The sequence below is a fragment of the Phytophthora sojae genome, assembly GCF_000149755.1.
Source record: "Phytophthora sojae unplaced genomic scaffold PHYSOscaffold_7, whole genome shotgun sequence".
Lineage (NCBI taxonomy): Eukaryota > Oomycota > Peronosporomycetes > Peronosporales > Peronosporaceae > Phytophthora > Phytophthora sojae.
This window is the reverse complement of record NW_009258121.1, coordinates 3,899,531-3,917,449: the sequence shown is the minus strand read 5'-3', so window position 1 is coordinate 3,917,449 and position 17,919 is coordinate 3,899,531. Positions and strand designations below refer to the sequence as shown.

Here is a 17,919-nt window from a genome sequence, read left to right as displayed (position 1 = left end):
AAAAAATCTTTCACCGCAGGCTGCAAATCCAAAACGCTCTGGAGTATAACCATTGTGCTGTTCCATCTCGTCGGGCAATCGATCAACACTTTTAGGGGCTCTTTTCGAGTAGACTGCAGCTCATCTAGTCGATTGCGAGCCTTTTGTGAGCGATGGAAGTTGTCCGCCAGCTTTCGGAACCTTCGAACCGTTTTGCGAACCAGCTCCATATCAGCCGAGCTAATTTCCATAGCCGCCGATTTCTCGGCTTCTGCAACAAAACTGGCAACTTCCCCGCAAAGCGCATCAATATCAGCTTCACTAATAAACTCTTCGTCTTCACCGTCGTCGTCCGAGTCCGGGCCATTTTCCAAGGCATCCAGCTGCTCATCTATCCACTGGGTTTCCGTTTCCACATACTGCTCACTGCGCACACAGACGTCGTTGCCGAGAGTACTGCCAACTTCGCCAGGACAAACACCGGTGCTGGCACCATCAGTAACTGCTATCGCCTTCTTTCGTTCATCTCCTTTCTGCAGAAGCGCCGCGGCTACAACGAGGTGAAGTGAGTGCACTGCGCATGATCGATGATTGAGCCCAAGGAGGGTGCATCCACGTTTCATGTTCGACGCAGCATCTCGTAGAAATCGAACACACTTCTTGGGGTCCAGACGCCACCACGCAAAGCAACGTAACAGTACATCTGCAATGGCTTCAATCGTGTTTCTCAGGAATAGAGGTAACTTCAAGTGTCCACGACTTCATGTTGAACAGGCTGTCAAGGTAGTGAACCGTTAAGCTTATAAAGCTTTCACACTTTATCGAAGTCCAAATATCCGACGAGGCCGAATAGAAGTCACATTCGTTGTCGCTCACCAGCATCACTCGCAGTGACAAACGGCGCTCTGAAGCATTCTCGTGGACACGGAGCGCGACCGTTTGTCTCGACGGGATCTCAAGAACAGTGGTTGCGCTGCTTGCAAACCTTATCGCCTTCGCGAATCCTCTGTCGCCGATGATACTTGTAGGTCGCAAATCCGTACCCACCCATTCCGACAAAATGCCCTCGAAGAAGCTCTGTTCCGATTCATCTTCTCGTTCAAACAAGTTCACCAGTTGGTTCGATTCTTTCAGGGCTGCTTCACGCCGCTCATTTTCTTTGAAAGCCCGTAAGGCCTCGATGTGGGATTTCCGCATGTGGGGGCCAACCAAACTCTTTCCCTTCTTGATGGAAAGCTCTTCCTTGCAGCCAAAGCAATAAAAGCTTTTGGCGTGGTCGCGGGTGAGGTTTTGCCTTGGAATATCTTTGTACTTGTCGTCTACCACACATACGACGAACTGACAGTACGCCTTGTCCCGCTGCTTAGGGGCCTCAAATGCCCTTCCAGCCGGGCAACTCGTGACGCCGTTGGCGGTCGGGACCTGATGAAATTGTTCGTGTGAGCTTGGGCTGAAAGCTGAATGGTTTAACCGGGCTGCATTTTGCATGCGGGTTTCGGATGGCGCAGTCAGCCTTGCACGCGTTGGTCCCGACGGGGTACTTGTCCTTGAAAGAGCTCGCCTTGGTGTAGTTGTCTTGGATGGAGTTGGGCGCTTTCGTGCTGGTCTCCGCGAAGAGGTTTTTGTTGGAGTTGATTTTCTTGCCTTTTTCCGAGGTGGCTTTGGTGACGACGCTGGGCGGCTTCTTGAAGACGACGCTGGACGGCTTCTTGAAGACGACGCTGGACGGCTTCTTGAAGACGACGTGTTGCGCAGCTTCTTGGAGGGGGCTAGCCACCGGCTAGACGTGGCCTCGCATATCGGAATGAGCTTCCATGCTCACAGGCCCGTGAGTGTGGACTTCGATCTGGGCGGCGAATTGGAGGATGAGGCCGACAACAGACCACTGGTCGTTGATCTGAAGCTCACTCACGCAGGAAATGGACGGCGCTCCGGCATTTGAGATCTTGTCCATCCCGAACACTTGATGTGGCGCAGCTTGCTTCGTGAATGTGGCATTGACGAGCTAAGACATGGCGTGCTTCTGATTGGCGTTCAAATAACCTTTTTGGCCAATTATATGGCTTAATTTGGTAGGGTGTCAAGGGACGTCAATAACGACCCTTCACTAAGGTGTTGCTGACGTCCAGTCGACGTCCAGAAGCCCGGACGTCGACAGTTCTACTTGCAAGCAGCGAGCAGTGCTCGCCGAGCACACAAGGGTAGAGAGCGGCCCCCTGCACCGGAAAGGCCCTGGAGAGTGGGCCTAGGCAGCGCGAGGTTGTCCCTCGAAATAAGGTCCGGCGTAGGTTATCTTCAGGATATGCGTCGGCAGTAGCGCCCGCCTCCAATCGCGAGTTCTCCTCAGACTTGATTGTCAGCTATAAGGTATGGATGCGGTTTGCGTTTCAAACAGTGGGATGCCGCATCGTTGACCCGCGATACCTTATCGCCGACAGCGAGAGGACACGCTGATTCGTCCACATGTGCTCGACTGTGACAGTCGCTGAGATTGGCGAAAGCGCATCTCCCAACTGAGACGGTCGTCCGAGGCGCATCCTTAAACGGAGGGGGATCTTCAGCGCCGCGCCCGCGCCTTGCCTTCATGTGGTGGTCCGTATCTCGCCTGGATGCAAGTCTCTGCTGCAACGGCAACTTGTTGCAAGCAGGGACATGAGCTCACAAAGCGCCCCTGATGCAGCCAACTTTGGCTGAGCCAAGTGGGGCCCCCGACACAGGCGAGCTTGCACGCTGCTCTGCACGCCGCACTTGCGCCCACTATGCTCGCTCCGAAAAAAGAGCCGTCGGTCGCATCGGCTCTGCCCGGCCGCCTTGCTCACTGAGCAGGACACACGAGGAGCAAATCGGCGGCGGACCCGAAGAGAAGCAGAGGAGGAAGTTGGTTGCGTCGCTCGCTCGAGCGTTGCTTTAACTTGCTCACTTTGGAATTTGCGCTCTCTCGGAGAGGTCCAGCAGCAGCAGCAGCAAGAGAAGCAACTTTCGCCTCGCGCCGCTCGACGTTTGTTTTCCTCCGTCCCGCACCATGCCGTCCAGCAACGGCAAGACCGCCTTCTTCACGATGGAGGACGCCAAGGCGTCCTTCAATCTCTTTTGCTGCGTGTGCGGCATCGGTTCGCTGGCCATGCCTTCCAACTACGCGCGCGCCGGCCCCCTGTTCGCGTCCATCGCGCTGGCCTTCATGATCTTCGCCAACACGTACGCCACGCTCAAGTTGTCCAAGGTGATGCTGGTGGCGCCGTCGTCCGTCAAGACGTACGGTGACCTGGGCGAGTGGGCCCTGGGCAAGTGGGGCCGCTTCTTCACGGTGGTGTCTCAGATGGGCGTGTGTCTGCTGGTGCCCTGCGCCTTCCTGGTGCTCGGCAGCACGCTGCTCGATGTGCTGTTCCCGGACTCGTTCAGCCAGATCTTCTGGATCATCTTCATGGCGCTCATGGTCGTCCCCGTGTGCCTCATCCCGACGCTCAAGGAGAGTGCCGGCATGGCCTTCGCCGGCTGCATGGGCACGGTCATCGCCGACATCATTGCCGTGTCGGTGCTGCAGTGGAACATGCGCGACCACGGCTCGATCCCGTCGCCCGACGTGACGCTACACCAGGTGCTGACGTGCTTCGGTAACCTCGCGCTGGCGTACGGCGCTGCCATCGTGGTGCCCGACCTGCAGCGCGAGCACTCGCAGCCGCAGCGCATGCCGCGCGTGGTCGTGATCACCATCCTGTTCATCTCGGCCTTCTTCGTGGCCGTCGCCCTGGCTGGTTACACTGCCGGCGGCTGCCAGCTGTCGGGCAACATTCTGTACTCGATCGTGAGCACGTCGGACCCGCTCGGCCTGGCGCCTCTGGGCTTCACCGCCGACCGCGGCGCCGTGGTGATGTCGTACCTGTTCATGCAGGTGCACATTTCGATCGCCTTCTCGACGCTCATGATGCCTCCGTTCTTCATGGCCGAGCGCCTGATCCTGGGCATGCACAAGGGCCCCGAGATCGTTCGCTTCAACGGCGAGGTGGACCAGGCGAACGTGGACATGGACCTGGAGATCCAGGAGAAGCGCTCGTACATCCAGAGTTCCACGCCCATGGACGCGGCCAACCGCCAGGTGTCAGCTTCCAGCCTCGTGGAGAAGACGGAGGGCCGTATGTCGCACCTGCGCGTGGCGCTCGAGTTCGGCGAGGAGATCACGGAGGAGCAGCTCCACGCGCCGTACAAGAACAACCCGCTGCGCTACATCGCTCTGCGCATCTGCATCATTGTGGTTCTGGTGATCATCGCTGTGCTGGCGCGCAAGCGCTTCCTGGACCTGGAGGACTTCACGGGTGCCACCGCCCACACGACGAGCTGCCTGCTCATGCCGCTGATCATCTACCTGCGCGTGTTCTGGAAGAGCATGTCGTTTGTGGACAAGGGCGCGTCGATGCTGGTGATCGTGGTGTGCGCCGTCACGGGCTGCTACGTCATGATCCACGCCGGCAAGGAGCTCTTCACGCCCTCGGACGACGACACGCTGTTCCCGTACTGCGAGACCGAGTTCCAGGACGAGCCGTACTACATCCGCAACAACAGCACCAACTAAGCCGAGCCGCAGCAGCGCAGAAGGCAGCGCAGCTTGGTGATATATCATAGAGTGGCATCAGGATCGATGTTTCGTATCCGTGCCCGACACGTTTATTAAGAGCAACAGCAATATAGTGTCTCGTGTTGTATCCTTCAAGATGGCTTTAAATTGAGTGTCTGTCAAGCTTTCTATCATCTAATGCGTGACTGCTGATAATGTTGCTACGTACCTAGCCAAAACTTGGCTAAGATGGGCGTGTCCTCGACCGGCTTGGACAGAAGGATGCATGGTGCCTACCTATTCTTCATTCCAGGAGGTCCGAGTACACTTTCAGGTGGGCGTGACCATCACGTGGCGACTGATCAGCGACAGCGTCGATACACTGTGATCGTTAATGTACAACCCGCTGCAACTACAGTACATACAGCTGGATATTTGAGAAAACGACAAACAAAAGAATATTAATAGAGGATGTTAGCAACTTCGTAAATAACGACTCAAATTTACGGTCAACACTTTTATGTGTTTAGTTAAAACGAAATCGTCGACAGTGTTACCATTCTCGTATCCGCCCATTTACGAAATCCAACTGACTCCCAGCGATAGAGGCCGCCCTGCTGACACGAGATCCCTGCATCCGATGACATGCTACTTCGCGCTCTGAGCGCCCCGAGTGACTGATCATCCCAGGCGTTCAAGGCTCAACGAACACAGCGATGCGTACTGAAAGAGGTACTTCCGCTTCACCGAGGATGAGATTCGCGCGCTCAGCGCAGCACTAAATATCTCGACGTCATCACCCGCGATAGAATCAAACGCTACAGTATCGAGGCACTGTGCATCTTCTTAGGTTGACATATCCAAACCAATAGTACGATCAGGAACTCCGACATCACTACTCTAAGCAACATATTCTACTTTATGCTGCTCTTTGTGGTCAATGGCTGCCTACTCTACTTCGACGCGCCGTTATGACTTAAGACGCGTAGCCGAATCGTCGTCATCCTCGTGTGCCTCGCTGGGAGAGGCAAGGACGTCACACTGATTAGGGGGGGGGGGCACTTGAGACTGGATGAGGTGGTTCGAGTGACTCGAACCACCGCGACTCGATTCGAGTCGCGGCGCTACAGGTACCTGTAAGCGCCATGGCGGCCATGGTGCTCGAAGGGGAGATGCGGGATGAGAGTAACGAGCCAATCAGAAGGCTTGTAATCTCGTGAAAATGCCTTACGAGTTTCTCGGGAGATTCCGTACTAACACGACTCCCCTCTTACGAGTTCGGGGACATAGACAGCGGTGGTCGAGTGTCTTTGTCCCCAACTCGTAAAATACCAATTTGCTAACATCCTCTAATGAACCTAAGTACGAATCGCGATTTAGGCACACCAATGGAAAGAAGGGCGTCTCCTCTTTCATTTGAGCCCACCCACACCTCCCAGGAGTTGAAACCGACGAAGTTATAGGCCCTCAGAAAAATTATCTCCCTTCCCAGAGCAAAAATGGAATTTGTTTTGGTGAACCAAAGGTAAAATGGGCCGGCGGTTCGAATGGTACTATCGGATTCGACCATTTCCGAGCAGAACGTGCTCAAATCGCGTCGTAAAGTTATTACCCCGAGCTAGTGACGCGGATATGTAGATAAGTAACAATTCGTTTGAGAAATGGATGGAAGTATCATTTTGATCCCCTTAGACTGCAGCAGCTTACTCGCTGTTTGTCTTTCTCTTTTTCGTCGCTGCACTCGTGTTGCCTTCGTTTCTTCCTCGGTGGTCGCTGTTCTCCTTCGCGGCCTTTGCCATTGCTGCCCGATGCTCTCTGCGAGCTTGTTTTGCTGATTTAGCGTCGTCCTGCTGGTTTTGGCTTGGGGCAGCGTAGATAGGATCATCCTGAAACTTATCAGGGACGTACGGGCGGACCTTGCTGTAGAGCTCGGTCATCTTCTCCGCATTTAGCGACGGAGGGCTCAGGTCCTCCAGGAAGTGGGTGAGCATCCGCTCCACCTTAGTGCTCTCTGTCAGGACCCTGTCAACTTTGCGCCGTAGATCCTGCTCAACCGGCACGTCGTCTAGCCCCTTCTTGCACTGCACTACACCGGGTTTAGTCGCCTCCATACTAAAGATCTGGTACTGCTGTACCCCAACTAGCTTTTTGTAAAGTTCCGTCACGAGCGGCTTGTAGCTCTTGAAGAACTCGTTCCCACGCGAGATGTGCACTGCAATGCTCGAAGTGGCCGCCTCGTTGACCGCGGAAATGATGTGGTCCATCGTCCAGCAGTTAGCGCGGCCCACATGGCGGCGAATGTGGCCGAAGCCACGGTCGCAAGAGTTCTTGCGGACCGCGTGGGCGAGGGTTCGTGGGAGGACATCGTAGCAGGACACTGGTATCTTCTTGTGGTCTCAGGTTCTTGAGTGAGCAAGCTCAGTTTAGTGACAGTTTGATTTTCAAAACACAAATCGGCCGTTTTCTCGAAACTTCATATAATTACGAAAATCGATGGCCTAACTTTAAACGCGATTATCTCGATAACTCTAAATGGCGCATTAGTATCATTTGGTTCTGGGTTGTCTCATTTGTTGTACGTGTAGCCAACGTCGCCCAGCACAATGGAGAGTTCTGTGGAGAGTTCTACCCCAGGGCCAGGGTTGCGAGATGGGGTTTTTCGAATTGGGAATAAACAATTTATTCCACCCACCCCAAGTCATCCGGGGTCGGGCTTTTTAGGGATATTCATAAAACCCATCCACCCATTGACTAAGCGCTATTTATACTGGGATAGCAGTGGCCCATAGGTCATGCTGCTAGGCAGCCCAAATCGGGTTAATTCGCGCCTCGGTAACTGAAGCCAGTAAACTGAAGCCGGTATCGTGGTCCTTTGTCACTGGCTGTCTTTCTCCTGGTGACTCGGTAACTGGAGCTGGTAACTGAGTCCGATCTCGAGTCACTTGACTTCAGCCATTCGCATTCTAAAGCAACCGGCACCTACGTACGTACCTATCCCCCTGCTTTTCCTTTATCTCGCGAACTATTGCTCAGTATTGCCACAAGTTCCCTACACTAACATGATCGCGCGTTTTCCGCCATAATTCGCCACTATCAGGTTCACTACGACGCTGAATTCGAGATGTGGTTTCGGCTGACTGTTGTAGCTGACGTCGCAGTCCGTGTCTACCTCGGTCTCGCTGATAGGCGCCATGGGAGCTATTGTGCAATTTCACATTCTACCACTAAACCAAGCAGCCGGCCTACGTACCTAGCCACCGCACTAGGGCCCCGCAATGGCTAGGATAGGGGTCTTTTGACCGTATCTGTAGTTGTTTTGTTTTTAGTTTATAGCAGGTTTTTTATCATTACCCATTGGCGTCTCCTGCGCCTGCTTCGCAGCCGCAGCATCTGGCTGGTAGTGCGATCTGAAAAGTAGATACTGTCTAGTAAGTTTCGAGCGGTATGAGGACAACACGAGTTTTAACTACGAAGTACAAATGCAGTAGCTACAAGACCGAATGTGTGACCGCAGGAGACACTTACTCTATGTCTGTAGTATAGCCCTCAATTATATCGAACTTTGACATTGAGCAGACTATTTTTTTAGAAATCCTTAAATTTCAAAGCTTACGACTACGTTAATGGCCCCACGACCGCTACGTGCGGCGATATTGCAGCTGGGAGGGGGGGGGGGGGGGGTATACGGCGCGCATCTTGACGCTGGTAGTCATGGTCTACAGATAATTTTCAGGGTACAAATAATGCAAAGAAAACAAATCGCAACGTTAACTATGATACAAGATATTCAATGCTCCAGGTTTCTCATAAAGGTCGCCCATGAAGCTGATAGTTCTTCCTCTCACTTGCTAGGCAAGAGAGGCGACGAGTAGTTAAGCTTTGAGGTTGCGCTCGCACGCCTTGATAGTCGTCGTAATACTACTGCTGTGGTGAAAGTTCTGGCTGCCCCCGTAAATTTGCTATCCCAGCCTATGCGTAGCCCTAGTTAGTTTTTATACTCAATTTAACGCCAAATGCGTGTAAAAACGCTAACATTTGAGAAAAGCCGAAGATGAAATGATGTTCTACAATTGTTATAGGACTTAAATCGATTGTTTAGACATTTATTTGCGTCTCTAACCCGCTCATCACTTGCATTGGAGGCGCGGCGCACTCGAGTTTGGCTCACATCCGAATTCACTCTCCACCCCGCAAGCCGCTACCCGCCGCCCATAGAAACTACAACAGCAACTACAGCCATGCTGGCCCGCAACTCGCGCCGACTACCCAAGGCCGCTGCCCGCTGCATCAGCTCGTCCACGTCCGCGCGCGTACTACAGCTGACGCCCGCCACCTCGGGCGGCTCCGCCAAGACGAGCGTGCCACCGGTCTCCCAGGGCGAGAAGGCCTGGTGCGACCTCTACGGTGTGGCCTCCGAGAAGCAGATCCAGGAGGCGCTGCACGAGTCCCCGGCCGCCGCGCAGGGCTCCGCCAAGCAGGTCAACTACCCCACGTCCAGCGTGAACCCCGCTGCCAAGGCGCAGAGCAAGACCGATCTTAAATGTGGCACCATAACCTATTTCAACTAATATCAACTGATATTAACCTACTCCATTGCATGACTGCAGTTGAAGGGTTAGGTTGTATTTATCCAACCCCCCCCCCCGACCCACCCGACAGAATCGAAAAACCCACCCTTCCTTGCAAAAATATGGGGATTTTCACAACCCTGCCCAGGGCTGTGGAAATATAGATTGTTTATTGATTGGCGACTCAGATCTGAAACAATCAATTATTGCAGTCTTGACAGGCCCAAAAACAAAAGATTGCAATCTAAGTTTTCGCTTGTATTTCCTCTGCTAGGTTCATATTTTTACTCGTTTGGCGGCGCTATCGCCCTAAGATCTGTGCTTATTCGATTGCATACGTGTTAACCTTCAAAAGCCTTGGCAAAAAGCAATGTTGGGTCTTGTATTCATCATGTTGAGCGTGTACCCCGTTCGGGCACCCAATGACCCCTCATTTTCGCATTTCGAAGTAGCAGAAGACACAGAAAGGCTTTGATGAGTCTAGGATCGGTTCAATGGGCTTGGAGTTGCATATTGCTCTACCGGATCACTAGCAAAGGCTCAAAATCAGTAAGGGACAATATGGGAACGGGATTGTCGATTGAGATCACGGAACAATCAATTATTGTGATTGGCAATCTTGATAATATTACAATCACAATCGTATTTTCCACAGCCCTGGTTCTACCCTTCACGTGTCGCTGCACCATACAGAACAGTGTACATATACATGCAGAATCGCGTTGTTGTTGCTGCTGCTGTACAGTACGTTGCGAGCTCGAGCAGAAGGCTCTCATGTGGGGTCAACAATTGCAGCTAGTACTTCAACCAGAACGTGCCGCCAAATAAAATTCACACAGACAGCTGAAGCAGTAAAGTACACGTTACACGCATACATTGAAACAGCGACAGCAGCAGCGGTAAACAGCCCACGTCAAACGCTCCTCAACGCCCTCATCGGTTTTGTTGTTGTTGTTGTTTTTGAATTGAGGTACATTGTTGTCACTTAGTTCTTCCTAACGACTATGAAGGCTCTCAAATGATGGTTCCACGTGCACACATGGACCCGATCTGCTATCCCTCTGGATTGCGCGTAAATGCTCCGTAAATGTGGCGCTCTGGGCGGACGCCGTCTCCTCATCTGCGCCAATATCATCGCGCTATCGCCCACCACGTGAAGATTGGTCAGTCCGTTGGTGAGTGCGTAGTTCAGTCCTGCACACAGTGCCTGGTACTCTGCTATATTGTTTGTAGTTCGTCGCGATGCTAAAGAAATGCTCGCCATCCATTCAACGGTAGGAGTCGGTTCTCCCTGAGGGAGCAAGACTATCAGGCAACCAGAGCCACCAGGACCAGGGTTTCCACGGGATCCTCCGTCGAAAGGATCTTGTTGAAGCTGTGCCGCGATCAAACGACTGAATGGCGATCAGCGAATTTTAAGTCACTGCCACGTAGTCATGGACGGTCTCTACACATACTCCTAATAAAGGCGGAAAATGCTGAACAGCTTACGTACTGTACTGGAAAGTTTGACATCTTATTGGGCATGCCGTGGCTTGCACGGTATGATCCGGTCATCGATTGGGAGAAGCGCACTCTCGTGCGCTTCGGTCGCGACAGAGGAACAGTGAGCGATGGCCCTGTTACCGCTACGCACACACCGACAGATGCGCGCGACTCCCCACTCGAAACAGCGCCTAACGCCGCTGTCCCGGAGCGCTCTGGGCGCGCAAGAGTCGGCGTTGCTGCCGACAACTAATGAAGGACATGTGTTGACCTCGGAGATCGACACCCGCTTTTCAGCGAATCAGGAAGAGTCTCCGGCCTCAAGGGGCACGGATGGCGCAAGCGAGTCACACGCCTCAGCCGTGGAGGCTGACGCGAATCTGATTGGATCAGGTCTGGCCAATAATAAGGGCCAAGGTGACATAACGCCGTCGACTCCGGAAGTCGATGGCTTGGGTGAATTTGATTCGTCGGCTCGGGAAGCCGACGCACCCTCCGTAATGGAGGGCTCCGCCAATAACAGGCGTCGAGGTAAGGATGGCGTGTCGACTCCGGGAGTCGACGCTGCAAGCGGTGCGGACGGTTGCAAACGTTCCGCACCGGAAAAACTTGCATGCTGTCGTGCAGCCGGGCTGCACGATGAAGCGCCGGGCGACCAAGCCGGGCTTGAAGTCGCTCGCCCGCGGGAGGAACCCGCCGGCGGTACTGAAGAAGAACACCCGTCCACGGCTGGGCCTGGACGGGGTCAAGAACCAAGCGGAGCCGGGCTCCACAAAACAAGAAGACGGCGCATGCGAAGGTCGCTACGCAAGTCTCGGCCTGGGGCCGAGACGCTACAAGGAATGTCTGCCGGGCAGACGGAGGCTGAGAAGCCGGACGTGGAGACGTTGAACGTCTTGACGCGTACCTGTGCCGGGTTCCGGTACAGGGAGATGACTCTCGCTAACCCTCCGACGCAAGCGTCGGAGTTGACTTCGCTTCCAGTCATGAGCTGGAAGCGCTTCGCGCGTGACTTGCACGATGGACGCATCGAGCAAATATGCATTCTCTCGGACACCGAGAGAACGAAGAGCGAGAATGAAGAACTGAGGCAGTTCTTCACGGAGAACACCACTGAGAGCGAGGACACTCTCTGTGCGAAGACTAAGAAGAAGCGCTTTGAAGAGCAGAGCTGGGACTCATTGAAGACGAGCCCCTACTACGAGATCTTACGGGAGTACGCGGACGTACTCCCGGAAGAGATTCCTGCGGAGCTTCCGCAGGATAACGCATCCAGCACGAGATTGATCTCGTGCCGGGGACGAAGTACTGTGTCACGCGGCAGTGGCCACTGCCGCGAGAGCAGGTCAAGGCGATCGACGACTTCTTTGAGAGTCGTCGCAAAACTGGACAAGTGCGGGAATCGAAATCCCCGCACAGTGCTCCGACGTTCTGTGTCAAGAAGCCACAGGGCGGCTGGCGCATCGTTCATGCGTACAACAAGCTGAACGATGCGACGATACCGGCACAGACACCGATTCACTAATACCACGTCTCCATCGGGGCTGAGATGGTGCAGGGTGGCTGACGTTGCCAGCAGATCGCGCACGCGGCCGAAATTTTCCTGCAACTCTGAGGTAAAAGCAATTGGAACAGCCGCTGCGGCTCTCTTCGACTTTCTCTTGTTCCGCAGTGCATTATCTAGACACTCCTGTAATGGCTTCACTGCCCCTGCATAGCCCACTATACTCTCGCGTAGCCAATTCGCCGCACAAAAGAACTGCTGAAGGTCCGCCGCTACGACATCTCGCGCAAATATTTAATGCGCTCGGGGTCATTCGTTACTCGATTACCATCGATAATTTTTCCGCACCACTTGACACTCTTGTGATACAAACTTGACTTCTTCACACTGAGCTTCAAGCCGAATTCATTCATCAAGCACAAAAGTCTTTGCAGCTTCTCAAGGTACTCACTCGTCAATATTGTTGGCGTAGAGTAGGAGATCATCTACCCACACTAGCAAATGCTTGTACAACAGCTCCTTAAATGACGTCTCCATTGTACGTTGGAAATGTATAGCTGCGTCGCTGCATCCTTGGGGCACGCGAGTGGGTGTGTACACTTTGCTATCCGTCATGTAGGACAGGAATTCTTGGCACTCCTTTGCCAATGGAAGCTGCCAGAACCCCTTCAGGAAATCAAACAGTCCGAAATACGGCATGCCACGCACATGCTCAGTGACGACGCGTAGGATCGGCATTACACCAGCCGCGGTCTCAGTCTCCGCGCTCACGGCGCGATAGTCACTTGTCTTGTAATGGGCCTACCTTGGCTTACTACTACGGCTTACACGTATGCGCACGTGTATGAGGAACCGTAGGTTTCTTTTACTTGAGTTAAGTATACTCGAGATCCACGAGTATACTTTAAACAAGATAAAGACTCCAAGTAGCGGGTTTTGGTAAAAGATGAGAACTGCTATTTTTGTTTTATGTTTCTGACTTCCTCTAAATGTAATATTCTAAACTAGGAATCTGCCAACGGCTGGTTCGCAGCATTCTGCTAACATGCAAGTCACTCATTGGCTAAAAGATGCTGCTTTCAGCCAATAGGAATCCTAAATGTGTATGGACCACCCGTCGTGGTGGTCGTAAATGTATGTAGCCATTGGTGTACCTTACACCAAGGTCGAGGAAGTGTTCAAACCTCTAACAGACATCGTATCTGTTAGAGTAACAAGTGAGTGTAGCCACTTGTGCGTGTAACCCCGTTACATGTCTGGCGATATTCGTCTGAGCCCGGCTTGCGTACAGGCAATGCAGGGCTGGCCCATCGACTCTGCGGGGTTTCGAAGACCCAACCCATGCGCTCCAGCTCGGCAAATCCCGCAAAAACTCTCTCAACTGCGGTGGATACTGCCGCGCTTTGCACTTCTGGGGTTTAGCACCGTCCCTCAGCTTAATAAGAAGCGGCGGCACCTTGGCAGGTGGGTAACCCCCAAGCCGCAGCCTCCAAATGTCGTACATCAGCGCAATCGTCAGTAGTTCACCGCGTCGCTCACGCGGAAAACCATTCTCGATCGCCTTATCCAATAACTCCTCTACTGCTGCTCTCACATCGGTATCACACTCCACACCAATCTCGACATCATCGTCGCAGTCAATAGGGTCTTCGTCATCAATGAACCCATGGATCACAAGCTGCTCGAGCTGCTCGATCTGAAGATCCACGTCAATTCCTAGTGTAGCTAATACATCCTTGCCATTGATGAACTCATTTTCTTCTTCGTCAATAATCAAACACTTCACCGGCGTCGTGAGGCAAACAGGATATGCCGCTGTATTATTCTGCAACCTCACTTCAACGTAATCTTTAGCGCGGAGAAAATGTCCACCTGCAGTCTTCACGTCCACCTCCTCATTAAGTTCAACCGGTCGTACTACTGAATCCTTCGCCATCAGTTCAGCGAGCTTTGTCTTACTGATGACGCTAATATCAGCCCCCGAATCAACGCAATAGGGCATTGAGTGCACTCCGTTTAGCTCGCCCGCTTCACAGGTCCAGGTAAGAACTCCTTGATGGGCTTCAGCCTTCACGCTTGCACGGTCTTCTTCCGTTCGTCCTTCTCACAATTGCGGCGCTCGTGCTGCTGTCGGAGCAGGTTCGTCTTCTCCTCGTGTGTTGCAACTGGGCATCTCACAAGCCAGTGGTCGCCCTTGCATTTCAGGCATCCACCATCCGGCTTACCCGACACCAGCCGTTGTTTCTCTGGTTGAGACGGCTTACTAGGTTTTCCTCCGGTCGCAGCATTGGGGGCGGTCCGGTCTTCGCAACGTGAGCTTCCTTCACACTCAACTTTTTCTTCGGTCGGTCAGACTCTCGCGCATTTTCACCTTTTCCTCCAGCACGGGTCGACTCTCGCTGTCGCTTTCGTCTCTGAAAATCCCTCTCATGCTCGAGGGCCTTCTCCAATATGATTTTGAAAAGCACCTTTTCATCAGAGCGCGCAGCGCGATTTTGTAACGCTAGAATCGCCTCTACCTCTTCACGCAGCGCCTGCGGCTCGATGGAAGCTACGAACAACTTGCACTTCAACTTCAACCTTCTTGGTCTAAAAAGAACTCAGACCAGCCGTGTTCTTCTATCACCTGCCTGCCTGACCTGAAAAACTGTATCACTCGCTCACGTACATCGCTCTCCTGCAGGTTCATCCGGACGGCGTCTTGAACTCCGCCGCAACGTTGGGAACCGTGTTGATCTTCACCGTCGCGAGGATCACGTCAATCTTGCCCAACCGTAAGTCGTTGGTCAGCTCCGCCTTGTTGATTCCCCACACAGAACATCAAGCAGGCTCGGCTCGAACGAGCTGCGGATGTCCGTCGTCATCGTTGCAATCTTCTCTGAGTCGTGGCAGCAACACACCACCACCTCCTGCGCTTGAGTCTTCGTCAGAGCCTGATTGGGCTTGTGAGGCGAGGTGGGCGAACGCCTTTTGCCGCTCAGGTGTACAGTGGCCCGAAAAGGATCTAGACTTGTCCCCTCGAAACAACCCTGGACGAGCACTTGGTGTTGTCATGGGTGGCGTGTGTTTTTTGTGGAATCCCTTTGGGTGTCGTTTGTCTTCGAACGTGAGACTTGCACTGCGTGGGTTGCGGGAAACAGGATAATATCGCTAGGACCAGGAAGCGGAGCCAACGCACACTTCAGAACGCAGCTTTCATAGCCTGGATCCGGAGAGATAACCTTAACAATACAGAGTCATACACAAATATACAATACACACAACCGTCACTTATTCTTTGGTTGGCCCTTGGACGGTGGGCCCTACGCACCAGTCAACAAAGATGGTAGATCCAGGACACTGGCAAGTCCAAGACCCTCAATCAATCGCGCACCACCCTCAATCAAGAGGGAAAAAGCCGAATCAATACAAAACACAGTCCTTCCTATCACTCAGTAGCCTATCGACAAATCACTAGGTGGTGACTACCTCAACCGCCCTAGGAGTAGCTTAATATGAAATGGCAGTGCTGTCCAGGACAAACACCCCAACTAGAATATGAAATAAAGCTTATCAACCCTGGCCGCACGACAGCTCAGGTACTCGCCTTAACTTGGTTTGATACTTACTATGAGAGCTCCACACACGACCCTTACGTTCTTAGCCGAGGTGCCCTGACTGCAAGGGGAGAACCAAAGACACAAGGCTCCTTTGAGTCTGAACCAGCTCTGAATAGCCTGGCTCCCAACCGAAGACACTTGCGATGTAGCAGGAAAAACGAACTCTGTTTGGTCTTATCTTTGTAGGCTATCACTAATCGTAACATGCAGTCTTGGAAGTTTTATCTTGGTTTCAGTATAGGTTGTCGTCGGTTGAGTCGCAAAGATCCAGCGGGGATCGGCAGCACAGCTGGGAGGGAGTTCAAGGTTCCATGTGCCGAGCAGATCTTGGACGGTCGGCTTGGTCGGTCGTTAAGTCTTGGTTTCTATGGTCAAATCTTGGAGCTTGGAGAGTCGTCCATTCGGGATACACGTTGTCGATTCAGGATACACGGGCTTTGGTCAGGCAGCTTAGGCATCGACGAGCTTGGTCGGGCACGTCTTCGGCTCTTGTGGCATGACTGGCTCGATCTTGGCTGGGGGGGGGGGTCCAGGCTGGCAGCCTTCAGGGTCATCAATCTTGGTCCAGCCTGGACACACCTTGATCATCCTGATTCAGGGCGCTGAGAGCATATCCAGGCTCTTCCCGCCACTTGGATCCTGGATCCAGCTAGAACCAGGCCGTCAACGTGGGGCTCGGGCAGAAATCTGGAGCCGCATCGTGTCACTTGTCATCGTCGTCACTCTTGTCGTAGCCAGCGGCGTCGGAGTCGATCTCAGGCGTTTTGCCAGCGTGGTCTTCGGCGGGTCGTCGGCGTCGGACATGTCGCTCCCGCTGTCCTCGGTGAAACCATCGTAGTCGGGCTTCGTCACGAAGCCGAGTAGCTGCTTTCCGTCGAGGGCTGCGCACACGGGAGCCTTCCAGACGTCGATGTTGTCGGCTCCGATGAGTCTGGTGAAGTCGTCGCTGGAGGCTTGCACGCTAATGCCAGCGATCCCGATGAGCGAGCTCGCGCCCGCGGGTACGACGCCGACGATTCCAGCGCGCCCTCCGGCAGGCGCCTCGGCTGCTGCGGTTGCTGCACCAGGCGCGATCGCGGGCGGCGACCAGAGCGACGTCGACATGGAGCGTGCTGACGGCAACCTGGACCGCGAGGTGGTGGATCCAGCTGACGAGGAGCTCGGCGATCAGGACGAAGAGGAGGAGGAGGAGGAAGAAGAGGAGGAGGACATGGCGAGCGACAGTGGCGCCTCTAAAGCCCCCGGCGGCGCGACGAACCCGGATTCAGGGCAACATCCGGTAGATTCGGGAGAAGACGCACGGGCCAGCCCTGGACCGAACAACCAGAGCCGTCATGATATTCCGGAGGCAGCCGTACACTTGCTCTCTTTGAATGACGTGCTGGAGAAATCCAAAACTTATCACTCCATGCTCATCCTACATCTGCAGCTTGCACGCGTACTCCACTCACTCGTATCCAAGTTCATCATCATCTCCCGAACAACTCCAAATCGCGCACATACAGGCTTGGCTCCACACTCGTATCCTGAATCAGCTTCCGATCACATCAAAATCAGGCAATTTCAGCAGTTTTACAATTCGACGGTCTGTTTCCATTCGGGCTGCCTGGAACCAGGGCTATTGAACGTTGGGGTGATCGTCTCCGGCTTGCATAGCCTGGAAACGTGCCCGCGCCAGCGCACCCTACAATTCAGCTGAGTCACCGGCAACCATTCAGGGCCATCATAGCCCTTCCACCTGACGAGGTACTCTCGCACACGTTTCGACGTGCGGGTACGCTTCGTCCAGCGCAGATCCAGGATTTTCTCGACTTCATACTCCTGGTTCTGGTTGTCTGCTTCCCAACTGTCTTCTGGTGACAGTGCCGCGTCAAAGTCGTCATCTTCTTCCACCTAGATTTCAGCGGTCGGCCGCTTTGGAAAAGTGCTCGTGGTTTCAGGCGGCTGATGTGCACCCAAGGGTTGACGCGGTAACCGTTATCCTCAATCTTGAGCTTGACCCGGAAATCGTCCTGAATCTCCTCCACTCGGAACGGGCCATGCCAAAGGTGAGCGAGTTTTCGACTCAAGCCAGACTGCACTTTCGGGATATAGAGCCAAACTGCGTCTCCAATCTCGAATCCAGCCTTGATCCGGTCCGACAGTTCACGCCACTTCCTGGTTGCTCCTCCGCACGGGCCCTCTTGGCTTTCTTCTGCAAGTCCTCCGCACACGCTTGGGCGTAGCTGTAGTCTC

General features: G+C 53.7%; 7 protein-coding genes across 7 annotated transcripts; 3 read left to right on the top strand and 4 right to left on the bottom strand.

The window, feature by feature from the left end:
* Positions 1-723: 723 nt before the first annotated feature.
* PHYSODRAFT_406446 (hypothetical protein) lies at positions 724-1,041 on the bottom strand (the record flags this gene model as incomplete). Its single annotated transcript, XM_009534760.1, has 1 exon — positions 724-1,041. A coding segment is annotated over one exon (318 nt), but the record flags the coding sequence as incomplete, so codon positions are not given.
* A 1,960-nt stretch (positions 1,042-3,001) lies between these two features.
* PHYSODRAFT_337137 (hypothetical protein) lies at positions 3,002-4,546 on the top strand (the record flags this gene model as incomplete). The annotated part of the gene is made up of 1 exon (XM_009534759.1): positions 3,002-4,546. One exon carries the CDS (start codon positions 3,002-3,004, stop codon positions 4,544-4,546), a length of 1,545 nt encoding a protein of 514 aa, XP_009533054.1.
* A 1,685-nt stretch (positions 4,547-6,231) lies between these two features.
* On the bottom strand, positions 6,232-6,858 carry PHYSODRAFT_515925 (hypothetical protein; the record flags this gene model as incomplete). The annotated part of the gene is made up of 1 exon (XM_009534758.1): positions 6,232-6,858. A coding segment is annotated over one exon (627 nt), but the record flags the coding sequence as incomplete, so codon positions are not given.
* A 1,908-nt stretch (positions 6,859-8,766) lies between these two features.
* PHYSODRAFT_563425 (hypothetical protein) lies at positions 8,767-9,120 on the top strand (the record flags this gene model as incomplete). Its single annotated transcript, XM_009534757.1, has 1 exon — positions 8,767-9,120. The coding sequence occupies one exon, from the start codon at positions 8,767-8,769 to the stop codon at positions 9,094-9,096; it is 330 nt and encodes a 109-aa protein (XP_009533052.1). The 3' UTR covers positions 9,097-9,120.
* A 982-nt stretch (positions 9,121-10,102) lies between these two features.
* On the bottom strand, positions 10,103-10,351 carry PHYSODRAFT_412243 (hypothetical protein; the record flags this gene model as incomplete). Its single annotated transcript, XM_009534756.1, has 1 exon — positions 10,103-10,351. A coding segment is annotated over one exon (249 nt), but the record flags the coding sequence as incomplete, so codon positions are not given.
* A 3,418-nt stretch (positions 10,352-13,769) lies between these two features.
* On the bottom strand, positions 13,770-14,305 carry PHYSODRAFT_412070 (hypothetical protein; the record flags this gene model as incomplete). Its single annotated transcript, XM_009534755.1, is given in 2 exon segments — positions 13,770-14,153; positions 14,168-14,305. Coding segments are annotated over 2 exon segments (522 nt in total), but the record flags the coding sequence as incomplete, so codon positions are not given.
* Positions 14,306-16,609: 2,304 nt separating this feature from the next.
* PHYSODRAFT_248731 (hypothetical protein) lies at positions 16,610-17,309 on the top strand (the record flags this gene model as incomplete). Its single annotated transcript, XM_009534754.1, has 2 exons — positions 16,610-16,963; positions 17,220-17,309. The coding sequence occupies 2 exons, from the start codon at positions 16,610-16,612 to the stop codon at positions 17,307-17,309; spliced, it is 444 nt and encodes a 147-aa protein (XP_009533049.1).
* Positions 17,310-17,919: the final 610 nt, after the last annotated feature.